The 23,204-nt window shown below is 36.5% G+C and overlaps 1 protein-coding gene across 1 annotated transcript in view; it reads right to left on the bottom strand.

Moving 5' to 3' along the window:
- Positions 1-22,996, bottom strand: part of LOC145663221 (AP-5 complex subunit beta-1-like) — a gene marked incomplete at its 5' end in the record, with an annotated part of 61,841 nt that extends 38,845 nt beyond the window's left edge. The window contains 3 exon segments of the mRNA XM_081729583.1: positions 9,673-9,779; positions 11,186-11,321; positions 22,765-22,996. Coding sequence (XP_081585709.1) covers positions 9,673-9,779; positions 11,186-11,321; positions 22,765-22,996 — 475 coding nt within the window.
- Between the last annotated feature and the right edge of the window lie 208 nt (positions 22,997-23,204).

Consider the following 23,204-nt stretch of genomic DNA (forward strand, 5'->3'; position numbering starts at 1 on the left):
AAGATGATTTGTCAGGTGAAATTAACAATGTGAATAAGTGTATTAGTGCAGTGCGGCATGAGTTGATAGAACGAATTGAAGCAGTGGAATTAAAGTGTTTTAATACGAGTGAAGATATACGTAGAAGTGTACGTGAATTAGCCGATGCCGTGCAGGATATTCGAGGCACAGTTGAAGAAAATACGCGCCAAGTAAACGACCAACAACGTCAATTAAGTGAATGTTGCAATAAAGTGGATGATTATGAAAAAAGATTACGTTTGGTCGAAAGTCTCGACAAGTATCGTGAAAGCAGAATTCAGAAGTGCGAGACTAAACAAGGTGAGTATAGTATAGCAGTGCAAGAGTGTATTCAAGTGTGCCACGAGCAGGGTAAATTTAACCAGCAGTGTTTTGAAACGTGTCTCCGCACCAGTGAATTAAGTGAACGAACTAAGCAAGATGTGGAACGACTATCAGAGCGTGTGCAACGTATAGAATTAGCAAATGAGCGCCATGATACTGGAAGTAATATATCACAAAGAAACACAGGTTCCGTGCACAGTGTGAAGCGCGAGAGGAAATCGAGCAGTGAGTCTCAGACGGTGTCTGATACAGAGGAGGAAAGTGATGTAATAAGGAGAACCGTGCCGAGAATCAAAACCGAAAGAGAAAGTCCGCGTATTAAGCGTGCAAGAAATAGTGAAGTGAATGTAAGGCGTTGTTCATTGCGATTAGCAGACATTAAACAACTCTCCACATTTTCAGGTGATATGATGAAGGAAAGTGCAAGTGCATTTTTAGAAAGTTTTGGTAGAGAAATGTCGTTCGCCGGAGTGCCTCAAAGTGAATATTTGACGATCATGCCGTTGATTCTTAAGGACAGTGCACTTAAGTGGTACGATTTACACGGTAAGAAGTGTCAAACTTTTCAAGAATTTGTGATAGAGTTTCAGAATGCATTTGAGAGTCCCTTAGTGAAAGCCATGCGTTTGCGTAACTTGCGTTCTATTCCGTTTGACCCAAAACGTTATAGTAGTGTTGTTGATTTTGTAACAGAGCGTTTTAGTCAAATTCAAGCTTTGGAAGAATATGAAAACCCAACCATTACGTTGTCACACATCATCACTCTCTTGCCCAAGCGGTACCAGTTAGCTATGATGGGCTCTATGCCTGATAATATAAATCAGTTCCTTGCGAGTGTGCAGTCCATTGAAGGATTGTCAGGAATTACTAATATGTACGACAATCAGCGTAATAAGCAGAAACAGCAAGGTGGTGCCGGTGTTAGCGTGAATAATGTAAAAGTAGAACACGGTAGTGAAGTGAGCAGTGATAATAGTGCGCGTCCGAATTTCAAACAGGGATGGAAAAGGAAATTTCATAGACGTGGACGGCGAGGTAATTTTAATAGAAATAATAATAATTCGAACGATGGTAATCAGTCGCAAGATAATGGCCGACAAAACACGAGTCCAAATGAAAATCGAAATGAAACGCAAGGTGCAAGGGCAAACGAAAATCAAAGTGGTGCGTCGACTTCTCAAGGTAGTCCGAATCAAAATAATAATTGGTTTCCAACATTTAATAGAGGTCCTGGTGTAAATAACGGTAACAATCAGCAACGTCAATTTCCATACCAACAAAGTGGATTTTACCCGCAAAGTTCTGTGCCTTTAAACTAGTAGCGCCCTCCCACTTGGTCGCTGAAAAGGGGAGGGATTTCAGTAGTGTAAACCGGATTACTTTTCCACATATGTGCAACGAAGAAGATTTACAAGCAGAAGACGATATAAGTAATGATAATGAAGAAGAAGTAATCAAATGTGAATTAGGTCATAATACAATGAGAGTAAAAGTTTTGTTAAACGATCAACCCAAAATTTGTCTTAGATAGTGGATCAGAATTGTGCCTATTACGGTACAATATTTTTCGAGAAGTAACAAAGTGTGTAGCAAACGTGCATTTGCAAAAAGGAGAGCATATCGTTTTGTGCGATTTTCTAGGAAGAAAGAAAAAGAACGTGAAAGGAAAGGTTATTTTACCGGTACGAATTGAAAATGTGGAAGTGCCAGTTGAATTTCTTGTATTACCAGAATTGCATGAAGATGTAATACTCGGTGCAAACCTTCTTGAGAAATTAAACAGTGTCATTGATTTTAAGCGAAGTAACTTGCGTGTTGAATTTCAAGGAATTAGTGGTGAAGTGCCTTTAATACAGAGAAATAGTGAAAATGTCATTGTAGCTAATGTAAGTGAAATTAAGTATAAGGTAGCCCCTATTGTTGTGTTGTCCGAGATAAGGGACCTTAATGATTTTTATGCGAGAACGGTGAATGTGTTCCGCAGTGGGTGCGCCGAGCCTTTAGAGAAAATTGAAGCTAGTGACTTAGTGGAGGACTTCCCACCGGATCTATATTTCACAGTAGATGAAATAAGGGATGCAGTTACACGCGCTACGCTGTTTAGTGAAAACGAGAAAGAAGAATTATTTCAGTTGTTAATGAAACATAGGAAAGTGTTCGCCCGTTTTCCTGGCCTGTGTAATAAATTTCAGTACCGATTAGAAGTGGATACAAATGAACCCATTGTTGCTCGTCCTTATGATATTCCGCACAAATATAAGGAAGGAGTGCGTGAAGAGATCCGAAAATTGTTAAAGTGGGGTGTAGTCAGACCTAGTTCACCGCGTCATCTGCTACCTGTGCATATAGTGTTGGAAAAGAGAAGAAAGTTGAACACTATTGGATCCCTACGAATGAAGACTAGTTTATTAGCGTTCCCAAGGAAATCAAGAAGAAAGCAAACGAAGATTGCGTGGTGCAAGCGAAAGAAGAAAAGGAAGACGCTGAATAGTGAAATTACCAAACATTTTCGTCGATATGTTTTGTGGTATATACGACATGGTTATTTAGATGAGCGAAAGTTGTTGAGTTTATTAGAGAAATATTACCATTAGTACTTCGAAGAAGTCAGTTTGAATTTAGAGATATGTTAGGAGATATTAGAGTAATATACACGTTTATTACAGTATTCCTTTTGTTGTTATTGGAACAACATTGAAGTTTTACCTTAAGACCTACGACCACATTTCGCCATGAATTTCATGTGCATCGTTTTCTTTTTGTCTTCTACTAAAACTCTATGGGGTTTCCTTAGTATAACTTGTTTTTGTAACCACATCTCTGTGTGTCTTCGTGGTCGTATTTATAGTGGGTAGGTTTATATGGTTTTTGTGGGTTGGCTCTTCTTCATTTAGTCGTCAGACCATCTCTAAGATGGATACAGGTTGGCATCTGTAGACATCTGACATTGCCTCAATATAATTCTCCATCATTCGAGCTTATATTGGTTTATTTCACTCTTCATTATAGTATTCATGTAATAGTCATCATTAAGGTTATATCTATAGGCTTATTATATTATCTATATATATATATATTATTCAGCATCATGCCCTATATAGGTATATTTCAGTATTAATTTATCATGTACCATGTACTTATTTGATGAAGTTGCACGAAGGCGTTGAGGATTGGGACGTGCTTGTCGTAGTTTGTACTCGTGAAGTGATTTGGAAGAAAAAAAAAAGAATGAAAGAAGAAATACTAACATTTCTTTTGTTAACCCATCCCAAGTCAACTTCCTTTTAACCATAATTATGTTATTTTAACCTTATTATAGTAATTACATGTAACACGTAAAAACATACACTTGATATCCATACACGAAGAATACAACACAAGGAAGAACACACGAAAGTCCAAACAATAAGAAGAACACACATTCTATTCACCTCCACTTAATACGAATGCAGCGGAAACAAGTGCAGCACATTTTAAGTTTAAAAAAAAAGAAAAAGAAAAAGGGTGGAAAGGAAGATGCAAATTTATAACGGTATGGACTGGCCTGAATTTTTAAACTAACCCTCGTATTATTCACACATCAATTCTTGGAAATGAGATGTGACTACTCAACAGTTAAAAGAACAATGCTCAGGAATTTTTCACCCATAAGGTACCTCACTTTTCCAGACAGTCTCGCTTCCTCCCGTCAGCCCATATTAAGAAGAAAAATTTGGCTACTCTCGAGAGAAACACCCACGCACAAACCCTCATGACGATGACAGATCTTTACGTGACAATGTGAAAATTATCAATAATCATCAGTTCCACAACTTATTGGAACTATCAGTGTTTTAATGTGATTTCTATTAACTTATGAACCATTCATTATATATTATTAGCAATAGAATAATGCAAAAACTTAATGTCTTCTACGAACTATATTTTGGTTTGTCAGTGTATTCTTGTGCTGTGAACTGGCAGCAGTGTGGAGCGCGAGGAGGCAGAAGAGAGCGTCGACACCTGCCAAATAACTTGGACATATTGAACACTCGCTCTCACATATGTGCAAACCACCTTCACAACATGGAATATAAAACGCCGATAGTTATTTTATAACTTTTGCGATTTCAAGTTAGTGAAATATTTTCAATAATCGTAGTTGACAAGTTTGACTGAAGAAACCCATGGAAGAATGTGCTTGAAAATTGAAGACGACGCACAAACTCATCATTATTCAACGATACATTTGTAAATCTGATTTCGTATGTTCCGGCGTGGTCATCGCGCGCGTTCTAATATCGCATCGAAATCATTCTAAAAAGGGCCAAGTGAAAAAATTATCAATCCTTTGAAAATATTAGTATTGTTTTATATTATATGTGGTTGATGTAATCAAAGTGAAGTGAATTTTAATACAAAATTATTTACAATTCTTGTTATCATTTCCGAAAGCGATGATAGTGCTAACCAGATGTGTTTAACAAGTCATGTTTTCTTTTAGCGGTTAAAATGTGTATAAATTAAAGCGAATGCGACATAAAGTGTTTGTCAGAAGGTAAGGTATCTATCAATAGAGAAGTTCGAACATTTACTTTCGTCTCCCACTACTCATCTGGCGTAAATCATGCATTGCTGCCCCACATGTATTCTTTTACAGGTATTAATTGGTATACCTTGAAGCTGACGCATCAGCGACGGTGGGTAAACGGCAAATGTCTCTAGTTAGTGCTACGCTCGAATCTTAGGACCGTGGAGGAGTGAAGATACTTGTTTATTGCCAGTCTCTTACGTCAATTTACTAATTTGTGCATTTGAATGATGATATAAAGGAGATTTTTGAGAGATCCAAGGTTCGAATCCCAATGTTATTATTAGTTAGTCTTCTCGAACTGGAACAAACGAGTATCGAACCCCACTCCCCTTATATCTGACGCACCGAACAAAGACAGATGCTTTAGTGGGAAGAAAGCGAATTTTTGAACTTCACTGTTTTGCATTCAATGCCATCCTAGTGATTTTTGTGTTGTGCCTTGTAGTATAATATTTTACAATGTCAACGCTTAGTGAAATGGAAACACTGCTTGAAGCAGTGGGAAAGCTGTCCGCAGATTTGGCTGCAACTAACCAAATACTAAATGCAAATCAAAAAGAGTTAACCAAACTATTTGAAAATCTAAGAGCAGATGTGGTTGAATTACGCGAAAGGTACGAAACGCACAAAAAAGTTCAAGGTAATTCTCAGGAGCTGTTAAATCAGCCAAACACTGCTGTACAAAAGCAGGTAGGTCCTAGTGTGTGCATACAAGAATGCGAACCAACCACTGAAAATTCAAAAGGTGAATTTAGTAATTAATGTTTTGCGAAAGAAATATATCCTTGCATTTTTTCACATGTAGTGTTATTTACATTCTTATATTTTTGTGTTCATTTTAGAATATATAATTCATAAACCCACTTGTATTCTTTTACAGGTATTAATTGGTATACCTTGAAGCTGACGCATCAGCGACGGTGGGTAAACGGCAAATGTCTCTAGTTAGTGCTACGCTCGAATCTTAGGACCGTGGAGGAGTGAAGATACTTGTTTATTGCCAGTCTCTTACGTCAATTTACTAATTTGTGCATTTGAATGATGATGTAAAGGAGATTTTTGAGAGATCCAAGGTTCGAATCCCAATGTTATTATTAGTTAGTCTTCTCGAACTGGAACAAACGAGTATCGAACCCCACTCCCCTTATAAATTATACGTTAATAAGTTTATACGCAATGAGTTACATTATTCCATGCATCTTCATATTGGCGCCGAATTTCGAAATAGTCCAGCGCTATAAAAGGACTATGGCATGCAGAGACCTTCTAGAACTTCCGCCGATGGACCTAGCCCTATCCAATGTGAAGAGGATAGGAGCAGAAGATTTAATTGCCGAGTGTTCATTCAGTCGGAAGAGAATGAACGAAGAGGATGGCCTATGGACTGGACCTTGTTCTGGAGCATGGTGTAGATTGTGAATAGTGAATAACTTGGACAGTGTGACGTGTGCAGATAGTAAAAGAATAAACAATGTGTTATAAATGAACAGTAAAGTGTTGTTATTCGAACTGGAAAATATATCTATATTTATTTCAATATTCATTTTTCTTTTTATGTTCAATTAATTGCAAAGGTGAAAGTGTTTCTAAAAGTTTAAATTAATTCCTTGCTTGAAGTGTTTTCTCATTTTATTCACATTATTTACAATATTTTAGTGTATGTGTTATATACCCAATTTCTTTAAGTATTGAGTGAATTTACATTTGAACTAATAGGTTACAATGAATACATATCCATACATTTATTCATATTTATGGACTGAATAGACATTTTATTTTAGTGAGTGCAGTGTTAACCAAGCATTAATGTGAACTATAACCCAAATGAAGAGTGCTTCAAAAACTTTATACAGTGTGTCCTCGTCATACGCAGACACAAACTATAAGTGTTGCCAGGGTTCTTAGGATGAACGTATCTCACCAGAACTTTACCTATCAGCTGTTCGGGTGCCATTTGTCATAAACTCATTTATTCATTATTTTGGCTGTATGCAGCTCAAGCAATTTAATTCTCTTTTTAATTTAAAAGGACTAGCATATACTAGCAGACGACGTTTCTATGTGTGAGTGTGTGTGTGTTCTCACTCATCGGACGCATGTGGGCGGAGTGACCTTGATCAACACTTCTTCAGCCAATCACAGCTCTGTCTGCTCTTACGTCACTTAACGCGTGAAACCCACGCGAACAACGAGAGCTGAAGAGATTTGGCGGGAGACAAACTACTTGGCGCCAACAAGCTGGACATATAACAGCACATTCTACCCTGCTGCAACAAGACACTGCGTAATTATGTTCTACACTTAACAGAATCGAATTATTTCTCACAACATAAGAAACATCTATATGTCGTATTACCTTAATTGTTATATCCCACTCTAAGGCTATGTAAGTATCAATATAATTAAAATTTTCGAATCGATTGACGAGTATTTTCTGCGATTGTGCATGTCATCTCCTATGCCTCGTGGTTGTCTATTTGAGTACATGGTGCAAAATTTACTTTTAATTATGTGTGTAATTCATTAATTTTCCAAAAATATGATGCTGAATCTTTTGTGTCTCTAAAAGTTGTACGTAGAATTTTTGCTTATGTGTAGTTGGCGTTGAAAGGAGCTTTCTTCGGATAACTTGTTTCATCGTCAACGCTCGAGCAAACGTCCTATTTACGACTATCAAATATAATGCTTGCTCTATCTGGATCACCATCCTATGGAGTAAACATTATATCACGACCCTAACAATGTCGGGTAAACCGTATAAATTATGTAGTTCATCGTTATGAAGTTTCCGCTATTCCCCATTCCCGTTCCTCTTGGATCCGAATATTCGTCTCAGGATCTTGTTCTCAAATACTTTCAGTCTATGTTCTTCCCTCAGAGTAAGTGACCATGTTTCGCAGCCATACAAAACAACAGGCATGATTATCGTTTTGTATATTTTAAGCTTCAAATTCCTCGACAGAATTTGCGACGACAAGAGATTTTGAACCGAATAGTAACACGAATTCCCTGCTTTTAGTCGACTAAACTATATATATAGGGAAGAAGATCTATTTTCTGCTTTTTCTTTTGTTTATTACACTCGTACACTCTCAATCTTGAAGCCAGTGTTTTTCAACCCATACACACATGGTTGGTACCACAACTTCTTGTGTGCTTGGATAATCCAGTGTCCACATTGAGAACACTTCTGACGGCTATATTATCATTATATTAATGAATGGAGAAGTCAACCAATTTTTAACTCACCAAATCCTCTACAGGTGCGAATTCAATGATACAGAAAGCGCAAAAATATGCACGACTGGACTGAGACTCGAACCAAGGATCTTCGGAGCACCATGCCGATGCAGTAACTACTACGTTAACCAGTCCGATTTCTAAGTAGCAGTGCACTCTAACATACATATCAACTATGTATGTAAATATTAATACAGCCTTATAAAATCCACTAAATTACATGAATAAGCGAACAGTGGGGTTTGCAAAATATTGTAGAAAAATAATAACCCATAACGCACCACACACGTAACAGCACTTACTCTTTTATGTTTCCTTAAAGTATTGAAACTAAAACCCATGGAACCTTATTTTGAATATTCTGTACTATTCAAAATAGAGGGTTAGCATAAATGATACATTCGTTTTGAAAAGGCTATAATACTTTTAAAAGTATAACACGTACACACATTAAAGATATAGGGAAAGAACCACAAACTCACCAAGCTCGTATTGTGGAAACTTTGGCACCCCCTCATTGGCATATCTCAGTTAGTGACTACCTAAACGATGAACTTCTGCATCCCTGAATTAGGCGTAATGGTGAGAATGACCTAACTCTGTTCCCCTGGCCTCCCAGATCTCCTGATTTAACGCCCTGCGACTTCTTCCTGTGCGGCTACATTAAGGACCTTGTTTAAATACTTCACTACCGCAATCCTTAGTCGAGCTCAAACAAGGCATCAGTGCTGTAGTGCAGACAATTGACAGAGCTGTGCTACAAAATGTATGGAATGAGCTCGAGTATCGTCTGGACGTGTGTCCTATCACCAAAGGGGCACATATTGAACATTTTTAGAGGGTGTGTAAACTTGGTGAGTTTGTGGTTCTTTTCATATATCTTTTATGTGTGTACATGTAATACTTTTGAAAATATAGCTTTTTCAAAATGAATGAATCATTTATGACAACCCTGTATTAAGCCTTGCCTTAGGTTTCCATTTACATAACAGAAAATGAAATGAAATCTTTGAGTTTTACGTCCCACGGTTATGCCGGTTAGGCTAAAGGAGACGGTGATTATGAGAAATGAATGAAATGGTGGAATGAAGAAAGTGGGAGGAAACGGGAGAACCCCGAGAAAACCCACGCACACGGTGTTTGTCCACCACAAAGTTCACTTGGCGGGAGCAGGGTTTGAACCCAGAACCCCAAGCGCCAGAGGTGAACGCTCTACCACTGAGCCACCGCGGCCCCACATTTACTTAACAGAATAGTCAGAGCCTGTGACCTAATTCTAGTTCATCGGAGAGACGGAAAGAGTATTAAAGACACAAGTACAACCTAAGTACACGAACTTCTTTTCTTCTCACAGTACGTATCACAAATTTAATATTTTAATTTAATGAACAAATTTAATTCTTATGTATTTAATCAAGTTTAACTCTAAGTACAGAGGAAGTAGTTACTTTTGAAAAGTCAAAAATTAAAGAAACAAATCAAGTTTTGTCGTATAACAAATTAATAGTTGTTACCTTTTTATTGGAAAAGCACATCAACAGAATATGATACATCTTTGCTCTGTCTTGAATATCTGCATCATCACAGGACAGAATAAAAGCCTTTAAAATGTTAGACATTTCTGCAACAAATAAAATTCATTTATCAAAGAATGAAAACTTGCAAAACTTCACAGAAATTGAATACAATCGAAAGGAATACATCTGCCGATAAAACTATCACAATATTTCCATATTTTTATGAACAATAGTGAATTAATCATGTTTATTTATTGAACTAACTCACATATACAATCAACAATAACAGGAAAGGAAGGAGTAAAAAATGATCACGGCCTGTACTTAAAGATAATATCCCCAACATTTATCTGCTGGAATTGAAAAAAAAAAGTGTAAGGATGGTGCTACAGGAATTGAACCCGAGATCTTAAGACTACGAAACACAACTTCTAAACACAAGTTAATATCCTCTTAGTATTTACATCCAGAGAAGAAAGGAAAGAAGTGACCAAATACAGTTAATTTCAACACTGAAATGAAACATCAAATTTAGAATTCGTTTAACTTAGTCAGTCCTGTCGGCAGTACTAGTTCCAATGATGAATGTCAGACTGATATACTAAGTACTAGCTAGTAGATTGCCCGTTTTTCGCACGGGGAGAATACGTTTTATTTGGATATAAAGGGCAATAGGGCACGAATTTGGATTTAAACGGTATCAGAAGTGTCACTGTTTCTCTCAGCGACACCAAAAATTATGGATTCGACACTAATATCGGTCACTCTCGATCATTTTTATGTATCTCCCCCTTCCACAAGTTGGTGGACTGAGTTTGGATTTAAACGGCATCGGCAGTGTTACTGTTCATCGCAGCGATTCCGGAAATTACTGACTGGACACTAATATAGGTCATTTTTAAATATCTCCCCCCTACTCCTCCTCAAAGTCGCACTGTCAAAATGAAATGATAAAAATCATCCCAGGCCTGAACATCATTTATGTTCAAAATTTGATCGAGATCGGTCAGGTGGATCAAGAGCTATTAAGTTTTATTTATTATATATATATATCTATATCCCACCCCCTAAATTCTAGCGTCAACGTGAAATGATTAAAAAAATCTAGGCCTGAAACTCATCTATGTTGAAAATTTGATCGAGATCGGTCAGGTAGTTTAAGAATTAATATAGTCACTTTCAATTTTTGTATATTAGATTCTATAAGTTACTACATAAAGTACAGGAAATATCCTGACACCGCCACTGCCTCCTTTCTCCGTAAATAAGAATAATGCTCCAAGGCATAGGCATGGTCCACGTAAAATAATTCCATGTAACAGTCATTAACTCGGGAAAAGATTGGTTTTGAGGTGAGTTTGGAGCAAGACGAAAAAAAAAAAAAAAATGACCCAATGACGTTTCTAATCCATGAGTGTATTGAGTGTGAAAAAGCGTGTTCCCAGTAGAATAAGAATATTTGAACTTTACACTTCTGTGTGCTAACGCCATCAAGACAAAATGTACTCACCATAGAAAAAATGTGATGTATCGTACTGCTTCATAAATTCAAAACACAGCGACAAGATCTGGTGACCTAGCAACCAACTCACTGATTTCACCAGCTCCTCAGAACACAGCTGCATGTGAAGATAACGCAGAATTTCCTAGAAGGAAATATTACAAGTTATTACAAGTTATTTTTGGAAGAGGATTTGAGTAAATTTCTTAAGAACAATAAGTACATTACTATCTACTGAATGCTGTTACATGCAATTTGATAAACATAACGCTATTTTATACCAATTCCTTACAATCCATAACAGCAATTCTTTAAGTGTATGACGGAAGTATATACTACAGAAAACAATGGGACCAGTAGTAATTTGTATATAAATAAAATTTTGTCCCCTTCCTTGAAATATTGCTTACAATCTTAAGAGGCTCATCCACGTAGATTTAGATTTATTATATTATTATTTATTGTAATAATACATAATAATGTCGTAATAATAATAGTAGTGACTATATGAAGTGTGAACGTGAAATGAAAGCAAGGATAGGAATGGTGAAAGAAGCCTTTAGGAGGAAGAAAAGACTATCTTGTGAGATCTTGAATAAAGAGTTGAGTTGATTTTGGGTTTAATGTCCCTTTTGGGAGCGAGGCTATATGAGACGGGACCTACTGATTAACGTGGAATCCGAACCACATGAGCTCTCGTCAGGAATCGAACCCGGGTCTTCCACGCCAAAGGCGTGTACGCCAGTGGCAGAGCCAAGGGAGGGCCTGGGGGGCAGGCCCCCTTGCTCAAATTCTTTCACCCCCTAGTGCCCCCCCCCCTACACAGAGTGATACTGCTATAGGTCGACAAACGGTGAGTTGATAGTGGCCACAAGTGAAACTACCGAAACATCTTTCAACAACAGAGTTACCAACTGCAGAAAACCGTATGTTCTAACAGTCTGCGTTCCGAGTAAAAAGCTCCAGGCTCGTCTCTGTTTGTAGAACAGCAAGATCTAATTCATCGAAATCTGTAAGGTGCAAGCACTGGCCTCACCATCTCAACGCTCCTTTTAATCTGTGTCCCTTATCTCGTTATCTTCTTTCTTTTCCACAAAGAACCAGAAAAAAAAGGAAAAATCAGTTGGCATTCTCATTCTCTTCGACTGTAAAAGTCATACTAAAATAAGAGATGCTTACTTACAAATAGTATGCACTGCAGTAAAATATTACACTTGTGTTGGACGAAAGAAGTCTTCGTACACTAAGTAATTAATTTCCATTGATTATGTCGACATAAAACAAGTGCATAGTATTCATCAAATAATTTGGTATTATTATTATTATTATTATTATTATTATTATTATTATTAAATATCGAGCCGTCTTGTTTAATATACAGTAAAAGAAGAGAGCAGAAGTTTTCATTATTTCCGTCATTCTCTCTGTTGTTCGTATTCCAATCGTTCAAGAAAATTAAGATACTGAATATTACGAACACCTACTATTTGCTTCATACTGGTTTTCCTTCTCGGCTACGTTTCGGTCTTGTCTCTAGTACGTCTAGTTTCCTAACGCTCTTGGCCGTTGACAACTCAGTAGAAACCTTCTGCTGCGATGTTAACAAGCAATATTAGCGATCTCCAAGGAAAAAGGAGTCAGCGCTTGGTGGACCTATACTACTAACTAAAGCCTGGGTAAATAAGGCTTACAAAAATCAGTGATTTTTGTATAAATAAATCGTTTAGACGTATCTTCTTTTAAACGATTTTAACTGTAGCTTAAACTCAAAACTGCTACTATTACTGCTGCTATTATACAAAAATTCCGAAGTTTATCACAGGGCCAGTGTTACAATCTACTGATGACTAATCATCAGGTAAGATACCAAGATGATACAACTTGGTCGCTGCAGTAATGCCATTTTGTGTAAAACTGATAGTTACTCCCGTAACCTGGTTGTATCATCCTGTTATCGAATGTTTAGTAATAATAATATATATATATCAGGAGTTAGTGCGACTGGTCCACAGATATTCCATTCATTAAGTTCAGTCAGTGAATACCCATTTTTATCACAGATTTATATTTGTTCTTCGTCAAAATATGCATTTCAGAGAAAATTAAGCATTTTTGAGAAAATTACATTGTAGGAATTATGCAGAACAGTAAATCATTGGTGATTTGAATTTTCAACAGGACATACTAATTAATGCCCCTCCTTCAAATCTAATCTCAAAACTTACAATATTAATTTAGCATCGATGACAGGATATTAAAGTTAAGTTATTTCAACTACATTCGAATTTATTTTTATTTTAAGGCTTTGAAACATCCGAGACTCAGAGGGTAGAAATGAGGGAAATGAGTCAATAGGGCCATAAAAATTTCGCTACTGATACCGAGGAAGAATCTTGGTATACTCCTCAGTCGAAAAGTTTACTCACGAGGGATCGATCACACCATCTTCCGAATCTTAAGCTAATGTTCTACCGCTGAGTTTGAGCATTAGGTGTGGGTGTGAAGTGTTTATGTATTTGAATTCACGTCAAATTCTAAAAACTAGTGAAGGCAAACAAACGAAAGAAAGAAAAAGGCCATGTATACTTTTGCTGTAAGGAGTCCCGATTGAAATGTCTGTTCTAACACTGTTTGATATTAGGGAAAGAAAAACACGTTTTCTCCTTTTGCTTCAAACAGAGTTCACTTCATCATTTTAATAAAGTAAAGGCACATTCATTACTTAAGTTTAGAGCTCAAGAGTAAAAGTAACCAAAAGTAATTGAACTACAGCCACATCAAAACAAGATGTTGCAACCGGGGCAGTTGGGCTGTAGATGTAGATGAAGGGGATGCTAATCGCAAAATTTGTCCTGGGCACCAAATGTCTATTTTCGTCACTGATTAGTCTACCATATTTTTAGAGCGTGAAATCGGAACATTTTACTGAAATATTAAGAATACATAATAATAATTGGCAGTTTACTTTAAAATGAAACTTAAGCTTCAGGAGCAAGGCTTAAAATTTAAAGTGGGCTTGGACGGCAAATCAATGTCCTGTTAGAGTTCAGTTCCTGTTTCTGTGCGACGTTTGTCTCTTAAGAACATTTGTCCTTGTCCCATCACTTTTTACTTTATTATTATTAATAATAATACAGTTTATCTACAAAACAAATGTTTATATTACTATGCGAAACCAAATCTGGGACTTGTGATATTTATTCACTTCCATCATTCCATCCGGCAAATTAGTGTGATCTATACGAGATGTTTTCGGGCTCCTAAAATTTGATATAACTGCTGCCATGCTGTAACCTTGAGTTTCGCCTTATCTCAAGTAGATACAGACATCTCGGAAGGTTTAATTCTTGTAGGTTCACTAGTTCAAACGCTGTCGAAGATGAGGTCTGGAGAATATGACTCTCAAGAACAACATTCTAACAAATTTATCAAGAATGTTTGGAGATATGCAAAGAAAATTGTCTTCAAATTCCAGAGCCGGAAACAGACAGACTATAGAGGTTCCTCATGGAAACAAACTAGACATTCGCCATCGAAATATCACAAATTCATTTTAGATGAATCTCTTCCATTACAGGCAGAAAACGAATTTTCTAAAGATAATATACTAAGAGACATTTTTCTGTCTAAAATTGATAAGGCCATCAGAGACGGAAAAACGCTTTGGATAATATAGCAAAATCATTAGATCAATCATCACTCTACATCCAAAAAGTGAAAACTTTCTAAATTACAACATTGCGGAGCATATGGCCCAGTATTATGGAAGTGATCTGGATATATTCAAATCTGAACTCAAAATCCTCCCCAAAACAATTAGGTTGTATGAAGACGAGAGAAAACAAAAGTTGATTCCTTGATATATTTTGTTGATCTCAGAGTCTACAAAAATGCATTCCTAAAAACCTACAAGCTAGATATAATCTCTGTGACTATATCAGTTTCTAGTGCTGCATGCGAAAGGTCATTCTTATGTTTGAAAAGATTAAAGACATATACGCAATAAAGAGGACTGATAATAGACCGAAAAACTTAGGATTATTTTATATTGAAGAAAATTGCTAAATCGTTATATCTTGAAGACGTTGTTGATAAGTTTGCTGCTGCTAACAAGAACAGAAAGATCCTCTTTTAAGTAGGCATGAACCTATAAGTTATTTTCTTCACCTGTAAAAGTGTATTTCTCTGTTTCAACTTAAATCAACCAGTCACACATATTTTAAACGCAGTGATTAAATAACTACTTATATAAGAAATCAATTGTATTAATGTATCGTAATTATTTGAGGCAGTAAATTCTTACATTTTCACTGTAAAAGAGTAAAATCATGAACAACACAGATGAAAACATTCACTTTGAACACACACACACCATTATATATATATATATATATATATATATATATATATATATATATATATATATATATATATATATAATGGTGTGTGTGTGAATAATATAAATTTTTCATTCATTGGAGATGGCCCCCTCAAAATTTTGTTGGGCCCTTCATTGTCCCCCCGTGAAAAAATTCTAGCTACGCTACTGGTGTACGCTAACCGCTTAGCCACGAAGGAGCTCCACCTTGAATAAAAAGTTGAGAAAAAGATTCATAAAGTGCTTCGTATGTAGTATTGTGCTGTATGGATCAGAGACACGAACATCACGCAAAAATGATGAGAAATGACGGGGACCTTTTAAAATGTGGGCGTGGAGAAGAATGGAGAAAATTCATTGGGTGGAGCGGAAAACGAATGAGAGGGTATTGGAAAATGGTGAGGGAGAAAAGAACAATTTTAAATATTATTAAGAAGAGAAAGATAAAGTGGTACGGACATTAACTAAGAAGGAACTGAATCATGACGGACGTGATAGAGGATATTGCGGCAGGAAAGAGAGGGAAGGGGCGAAGGAGATAATTAATCGACGATATCTAAACAGATAAATCGTACGTCAATACAAAGAGGTTAGTGGAAGATTATGGAGCATGGAAGCTTATCAGTTGCAGCAAGTGACCTGTCAATACCTATGATGATGATGATTTATCTTAACACTAACACACAAAAAATTTTGACAAACCAAAGTAAGCCGCTTGAAGAGCCATCTTACCAAACTGAATACACTGCACAAACACGTAATAAGGAGGCATACGCGGTCGTATTACTAACTAAATAATAAAAACTGACCCTATTATCATTTATTTTTATCCTGTAAAAGATTTTCAAAAACCCTTTTGTGACCTTCATCGGTCATGATCCACCAGAGAGAAAAAAAAAAACTATTCCAAAAACACCACAATTAAATTATATGAATAGGAGTGTCACGTGTACATCATGTGGAGAGAGTGGTTTACATGGCGTGATATTTTCTGAATTATTATTGAAACCGGAAGTGGGAGTAGATTTATACCACTTCTGGTTTTAGTAGAAAGGTTAGAATGGAGATAGAATATATTCTAGAGACGCTTAATTGATATACTTCTCGCTATCTATTACTGCTTTTCCTGTATAGTGATCAACGTTAAAACCGGAAATAGTTGATTTATACCAATGACCTCGATTCCTAACTTTTGACCCTCTAGATCCTGATCCAACAAATAGTTCTCGATACCTATTACTGCTTTTCCTGTATAGTGATCAACGTTAAAACCGGAAATAGTTGATTTATACCAATGACCTCGATTCCTAACTTTTGACCCTCTAGATCCTAATCCAGCAAATAGTTCTCGATACCTATTACTGCTTTTCCTGTATAGTGATCAACGTTAAAACCGGAAATAGTTGATTTATACCAATGACCTCGATTCCTAACTTTTAACCCTCTAGATCCTAATCCAGCAAATAGTTCTCGATACCTATTACTGCTTTTCCTGTATAGTGATCAACGTTAAAACCGGAAATAGTTGATTTGTACCAACGACTTCGATTCCTAACTTTTGACCCTCTAGATCCTGATCCAACAAATAGTTCTCGCTATCTATTACTGCTTTTCCTGTATAGTGATCAACGTTAAAACCGGAAATAGTTGATTTATACCAATGACCTCGATTCCTAACTTTTGACCCTCTAGATCCTGATCTAACAAATAGTTCTCGATACCTATTACTGCTTTTCCTGTATAATGATCAACGTTAAAACCGGAAATAGTTGATTTATACCAACGACCTCGATACCTAACTTTTGACCCTCTAGATCCTGATCCAACAAATAGTTCTCGATATCTATTACTGCTTTTCCTGTATAGTGATCAACGTTAAAACCGGAAATAGTTGATTTATACCAACGACCTCGATTCCTAACCTTTGACCCTCTAGATCCTGATCCAACAAACAGTTCTCGATACCTATTACTGCTTTTCCTGTATAGTGATCAACGTTAAACCCGGAAATAGTTGATTTATACCAACGACCTCGATTCCTAACTTTTGACCCTCTAGATCCTGATCCAACAAATAGTTCTCGATACCTATTAGTGCTTTTCCTGTATAGTGATCAACGTTAAAACCGGAAATAGTTGATTTATACCAACGACCTCGATTCCTAACTTTTGACCCTCTAGATCCTGATCCAACAAATAGTTCTCGATACCTATTACTGCTTTTCCTGTATAGTGATCAACGTTAAAACCGGAAATAGTTGATTTATACCAATGACCTCGATTCCTAACTTTTGACCCTCTAGATCCTGATCCAACAAATAGTTCTCGATACCTATTACTGCTTTTCCTGTATAGTGATCAACGTTAAAACCGGAAATAGTTGATTTGTACCAACGACTTCGATTCCTAACTTTTGACCCTCTAGATCCTGATCCAACAAATAGTTCTCGCTATCTATTACTGCTTTTCCTGTACAGTGATCAACGTTAAAACCGGAAATAGTTGATTTATCCAATGACCTCGATTCCTAACTTTTGACCCTCTAGATCCTAATCCAGCAAATAGTTCTCGATACCTATTACTGCTTTTCCTGTACAGTGATCAACGTTAAAACCGGAAATACTTGATTTATACCAATGACCTCGATTCCTAACTTTTGACCCTCTAGATCCTAATCCAGCAAATAGTTCTCGATACCTATTACTGCTTTTCCTGTATAGTGATCAACGTTAAAACCGGAAATAGTTGATTTATACCAATGACCTCGATTCCTAACTTTTGACCCTCTAGATCCTAACCCAGCAAATAGTTCTCGATACCTATTACTGCTTTTCCTGTATAGTGATCAACGTTAAAACCGGAAATAGTTGATTTATACCAATGACCTCGATTCCTAACTTTTGACCCTCTAGATCCTGATCCAACAAATAGTTCTCGATACGTATTACTGCTTTTCCTGTATAGTGATCAACGTTAAAACCGGAAATAGTTGACCCTCTAGATCCTGATCTAACAAATAGTTCTCGATACCTATTACTGCTTTTCCTGTATAGTGATCAACGTTAAAACCGGCAATAGTTGATTTGTACCAATGACCTCGATTCCTAACTTTTGACCCTCTAGATCCTAATCCAACAAATAGTTCTCGATACCTATTACTGCTTTTCCTGTATAGTGATCAACGTTAAAACCGGAAATAGTTGATTTGTACCAACGACTTCGATTCCTAACTTTTGACCCTCTAGATCCTAATCCAACAAATAGTTCTCGCAATCTATTACTGCTTTTCCTGTATAGTGATCAACGTTAAAACCGGAAATAGTTGATTTATACCAATGACCTCGATTCCTAACTTTTGACCCTCTAGATCCTAATCCAGCAAATAGTTCTCGATACCTATTACTGCTTTTCCTGTATAGTGATCAACGTTAAAACCGGAAATAGTTGATTTATACCAATGACCTCGATTCCTAACTTTTGACCCTCTAGATCCTAATCCAGCAAATAGTTTTCGATACCTATTACTGCTTTTCCTGTATAGTGATCAACGTTAAAACCGGAAATAGTTGATTTATACCAATGACCTCGATTCCTAACTTTTGACCCTCTAGATCCTAATCCAGCAAATAGTTCTCGATATCTATTACTGCATTTCCTGTATAGTGATCAACGTTAAAACCGGAAATAGTTGATTTATACCAATGACCCCGATTCCTAACTTTTGACACTCTAGATCCTAATCCAGCAAATAGTTCTCGATACCTATTACTGCTTTTCCTGTATAGTGATCAACGTTAAAACCGGAAATAGTTGATTTATACCAATGACCTCGATTCCTAACTTTTGACCCTCTAGATCCTAATCCAGCAAATAGTTCTCGATACCTATTACTGCTTTTCCTGTATAGTGATCAACGTTAAAACCGGAAATAGTTGATTTATACCAATGACCTCGATTCCTAACTTTTGACCCTCTAGATCCTAATCCAGCAAATAGTTCTCGATACCTATTACTGCATTTCCTGTATAGTGATCAACGTTAAAACCGGAAATAGTTGATTTATACCAATGACCCCGATTCCTAACTTTTGACACTCTAGATCCTAATCCAGCAAATAGTTCTCGATACCTATTACTGCTTTTCCTGTAGTGATCAACGTTAAAACCGGAAATAGTTGATTTATACCAATGACCTCGATTCCTAACTTTTGACCCTCTAGATCCTAATCCAGCAAATAGTTCTCGATACCTATTACTGCTTTTCCTGTATAGTGATCAACGTTAAAACCGGAAATAGTTGATTTATACCAATGACCTCGATTCCTAACTTTTGACCCTCTAGATCCTAATCCAGCAAATAGTTCTCGATACCTATTACTGCTTTTCCTGTATAGTGATCAACGTTAAAACCGGAAATAGTTGATTTATACCAATGACCTCGATTCCTAACTTTTGACCCTCTAGATCCTAATCCAGCAAATAGTTCTCGATACCTATTACTGCTTTTCCTGTATAGTGATCAACGTTAAAACCGGAAATAGTTGATTTATACCAATGACCTCGATTCCTAACTTTTGACCCTCTAGATCCTAATCCAGCAAATAGTTCTCGATACCTATTACTGCTTTTCCTGTATAGTGATCAACGTTAAAACCGGAAATAGTTGATTTGTACCAACGACTTCGATTCCTAACTTTTGACCCTCTAGATCCTGATCCAACAAATAATTCTCGATACCTATTACTGCTTTTCCTGTATAGTGATCAACGTTAAAACCGGAAATAGTTGATTTATACCAATGACCTCGATTCCTAACTTTTGACCCTCTAGATCCTGATCGAACAAATAGTTCTGGATACCTATTACTGCTTTTCCTGTATAGTGATCAACGTTAAAACTGGAAATAGTTGATTTATACCAACGACCTCGATTCCTAACTTTTGACCCTCTAGATCCTGATATAACAAATAATTCTCGATACCTATTACTGCTTTTCCTGTATAGTGATCAACGTTAAAACCGGAAATAGTTGATTTATACCAACGACCTCGATTCCTAACTTTTGACCCTCTAGATCCTGATCCAACAAATAGTTCTCGATACCTGTTACTGCTTTTCCTGTATAGTGATCAACGTTAAAACCGGAAATAGTTGATTTATACCAACGATCTCGATTCCTAACTTTTGACCCTCTAGATCCTGATCCAACAAATAGTTCTCGATACCTATTACTGCTTTTCCTGTATAGTGATCAACGTTAAAACCGGAAATAGTTGATTTATACCAACGACCTCGATTCCTAACTTTTGACCCTCTAGATCCTGATCCAACAAATAATTCTCGATACCTATTACTGCTTTTCCTGTATAGTGATCAACGTTAAAACCGGAAATAGTTGATTTATACCAACGACCTCGATTCCTAACTTTTGACCCTCTAGATCCTGATCCAACAAATAATTCTCGATACCTATTACTGCTTTTCCTGTATAGTGATCAACGTTAAAGCCGGAAATAGTTGATTTATACCAATGACCTCGATTCCTAACTTTTGACCCTCTAGATCCTGATCCAACAAATAGTTCTCGATACCTATTACTGCTTTTCCTGTATAGTGATTAACGTTAAAACCGGAAATAGTTGATTTATACCAACGACCTCGATTCCTAACTTTTGACCCCCTAGATTTTGATCCAACAAATAATTCTCGATACCTATTACTGCTTTTCCTGTATAGTGATCAACGTTAAAACCGGAAATAGTTGATTTATACCAACGACCTCGATTCCTAACTTTTGACCCTCTAGATCCTGATCCAACAAATAATTCTCGATACCTATTACTGCTTTTCCTGTATAGTGATCAAGGTTAAAACCGGAAATAGTTGATTTATACCAACGATCTCGATTCCTAACTTTTGACCCTCTAGATCCTGATCCAACAAATAATTCTCGATACCTATTACTGCTTTTCCTGTATAGTGATCAACGTTAAAACCGGAAATAGTTGATTTATACCAACGACCTCGATTCCTAACTTTTGACCCTCTAGATCCTGATCCAACAAATAATTCTCGATACCTATTACTGCTTTTCCTGTATAGTGATCAACGTTAAAACCGGAAATAGTTGATTTATACCAACGACCTCGATTCCTAACTTTTGACCCCCTATATACTCATCCAACAAATAGTTCTCGAAATATATTGTGTCCCGGACGGACGGATATTCGGATTGAGTAAAGAAGCTTTGGTAAGCCAAACTACTTAGCAATTGTAAGCACTTGCGTAACTAATTTATTGGAAACTGGAACACAAACATTATAATAAAATAACTGAAAAAGCGAAAACCATAAACACTCACTTGCTTGAAGTTAATTACAGCATCCAGAAGAGCAAGATGAGCATCTTTCGAGTTTATTCAAAAAGTTTAATACTTCACAATTTGTAATTCTCATTTAAGAGTACAAGAGGAATATTTTGATAGGAAACTTATTAGTATTTTTGGTGTAATAATAGATTATACCCTAAATTTTCAAATTTTGGCCTTAATATTTAAAAAAAGACTGCACTCAACAATAATATTTCCTACAAATATAAATAACCGCATAATAGTTTGCTAAATACCAATATGTCGAATTGATGGAAAATGAAAAATAACTCCATGTAACTTTTTTTCTTTCTTTTAAATTTCAATACCATATAGAAGAATCTAAATCATGGGTTGACATGTAACAAATTAAAAGGAGTAACAAGCGAAGTATTATATTATCTTCACACTAGCTATTAATTTGGACCTACATGTACATTACTTTCTCACAAAATGTGAATTGTAAAGAATAACCAATTTCTTTCGCAGAGCAGCTTTCAGTTTAAAATTATGAAGTATTCTTTCTACTGAAATTCTTCCTCACTGATTAGGAATTGAAGTAAGTAGTCTACCTGTGAGCTGTAACACATTCTCATTTACAGTTAGCTTAACTAAATGCTTGCGGCCTACAACCGTTAATTGAAAGCGCTCTTCTTCTATATTTTCGGTCGATTGATTTCGAGTTTGGCATTCCATTCACCGCCGAGGTTATGCGAAACGTAGAACCACAGCTTAACGTGGAATCCGAACAACGTGAGCTCCCACCAGGACTCGAACCTGCATCTACCATGCCGGAGGTTTCACGTTTTCGGCTGGTACACTCTATACAATATACTCCAACCTACCTTTGGTTGGCAAATTTCCATATCTTGCGTAGAAGCTTGTTGAAATATGTCCAAAGCGTAGTGAAAGTTGCCATTGTTTATTTTGATGTGAGGCTGCGTCAAAGCGGAGATCAGTAAACCAAGAGTTCTCGCAGAGAGATTTGAGTCTGGATGCGACTTGGATGAGCATTGAAGGAAATACAGCATAAACGGAGTAAAGGAGATATCTTCCAGCGTCATGTCAACTAGAATCCTACAACAAAACATTAAACAATTCATCTTTGCTTATAACTTCAGAGTAGCTACAGTCCACTTTCCAAATAATGTGAATTTTATTTACAACATTTTATGCACTTTTTATCGTAGCATTGATAGTTTTATGCAGCAAGGCATCTGCATTCTAGTACATATGCAGCACTTATGCATGATCAAACCTGGACAATCATCACTATGGATAATCA

This window comes from Thermobia domestica, chromosome 10 (assembly GCF_964235325.1).
Source record: "Thermobia domestica chromosome 10, izTheDome1.hap1.1, whole genome shotgun sequence".
Taxonomy (NCBI): domain Eukaryota; kingdom Metazoa; phylum Arthropoda; class Insecta; order Zygentoma; family Lepismatidae; genus Thermobia; species Thermobia domestica.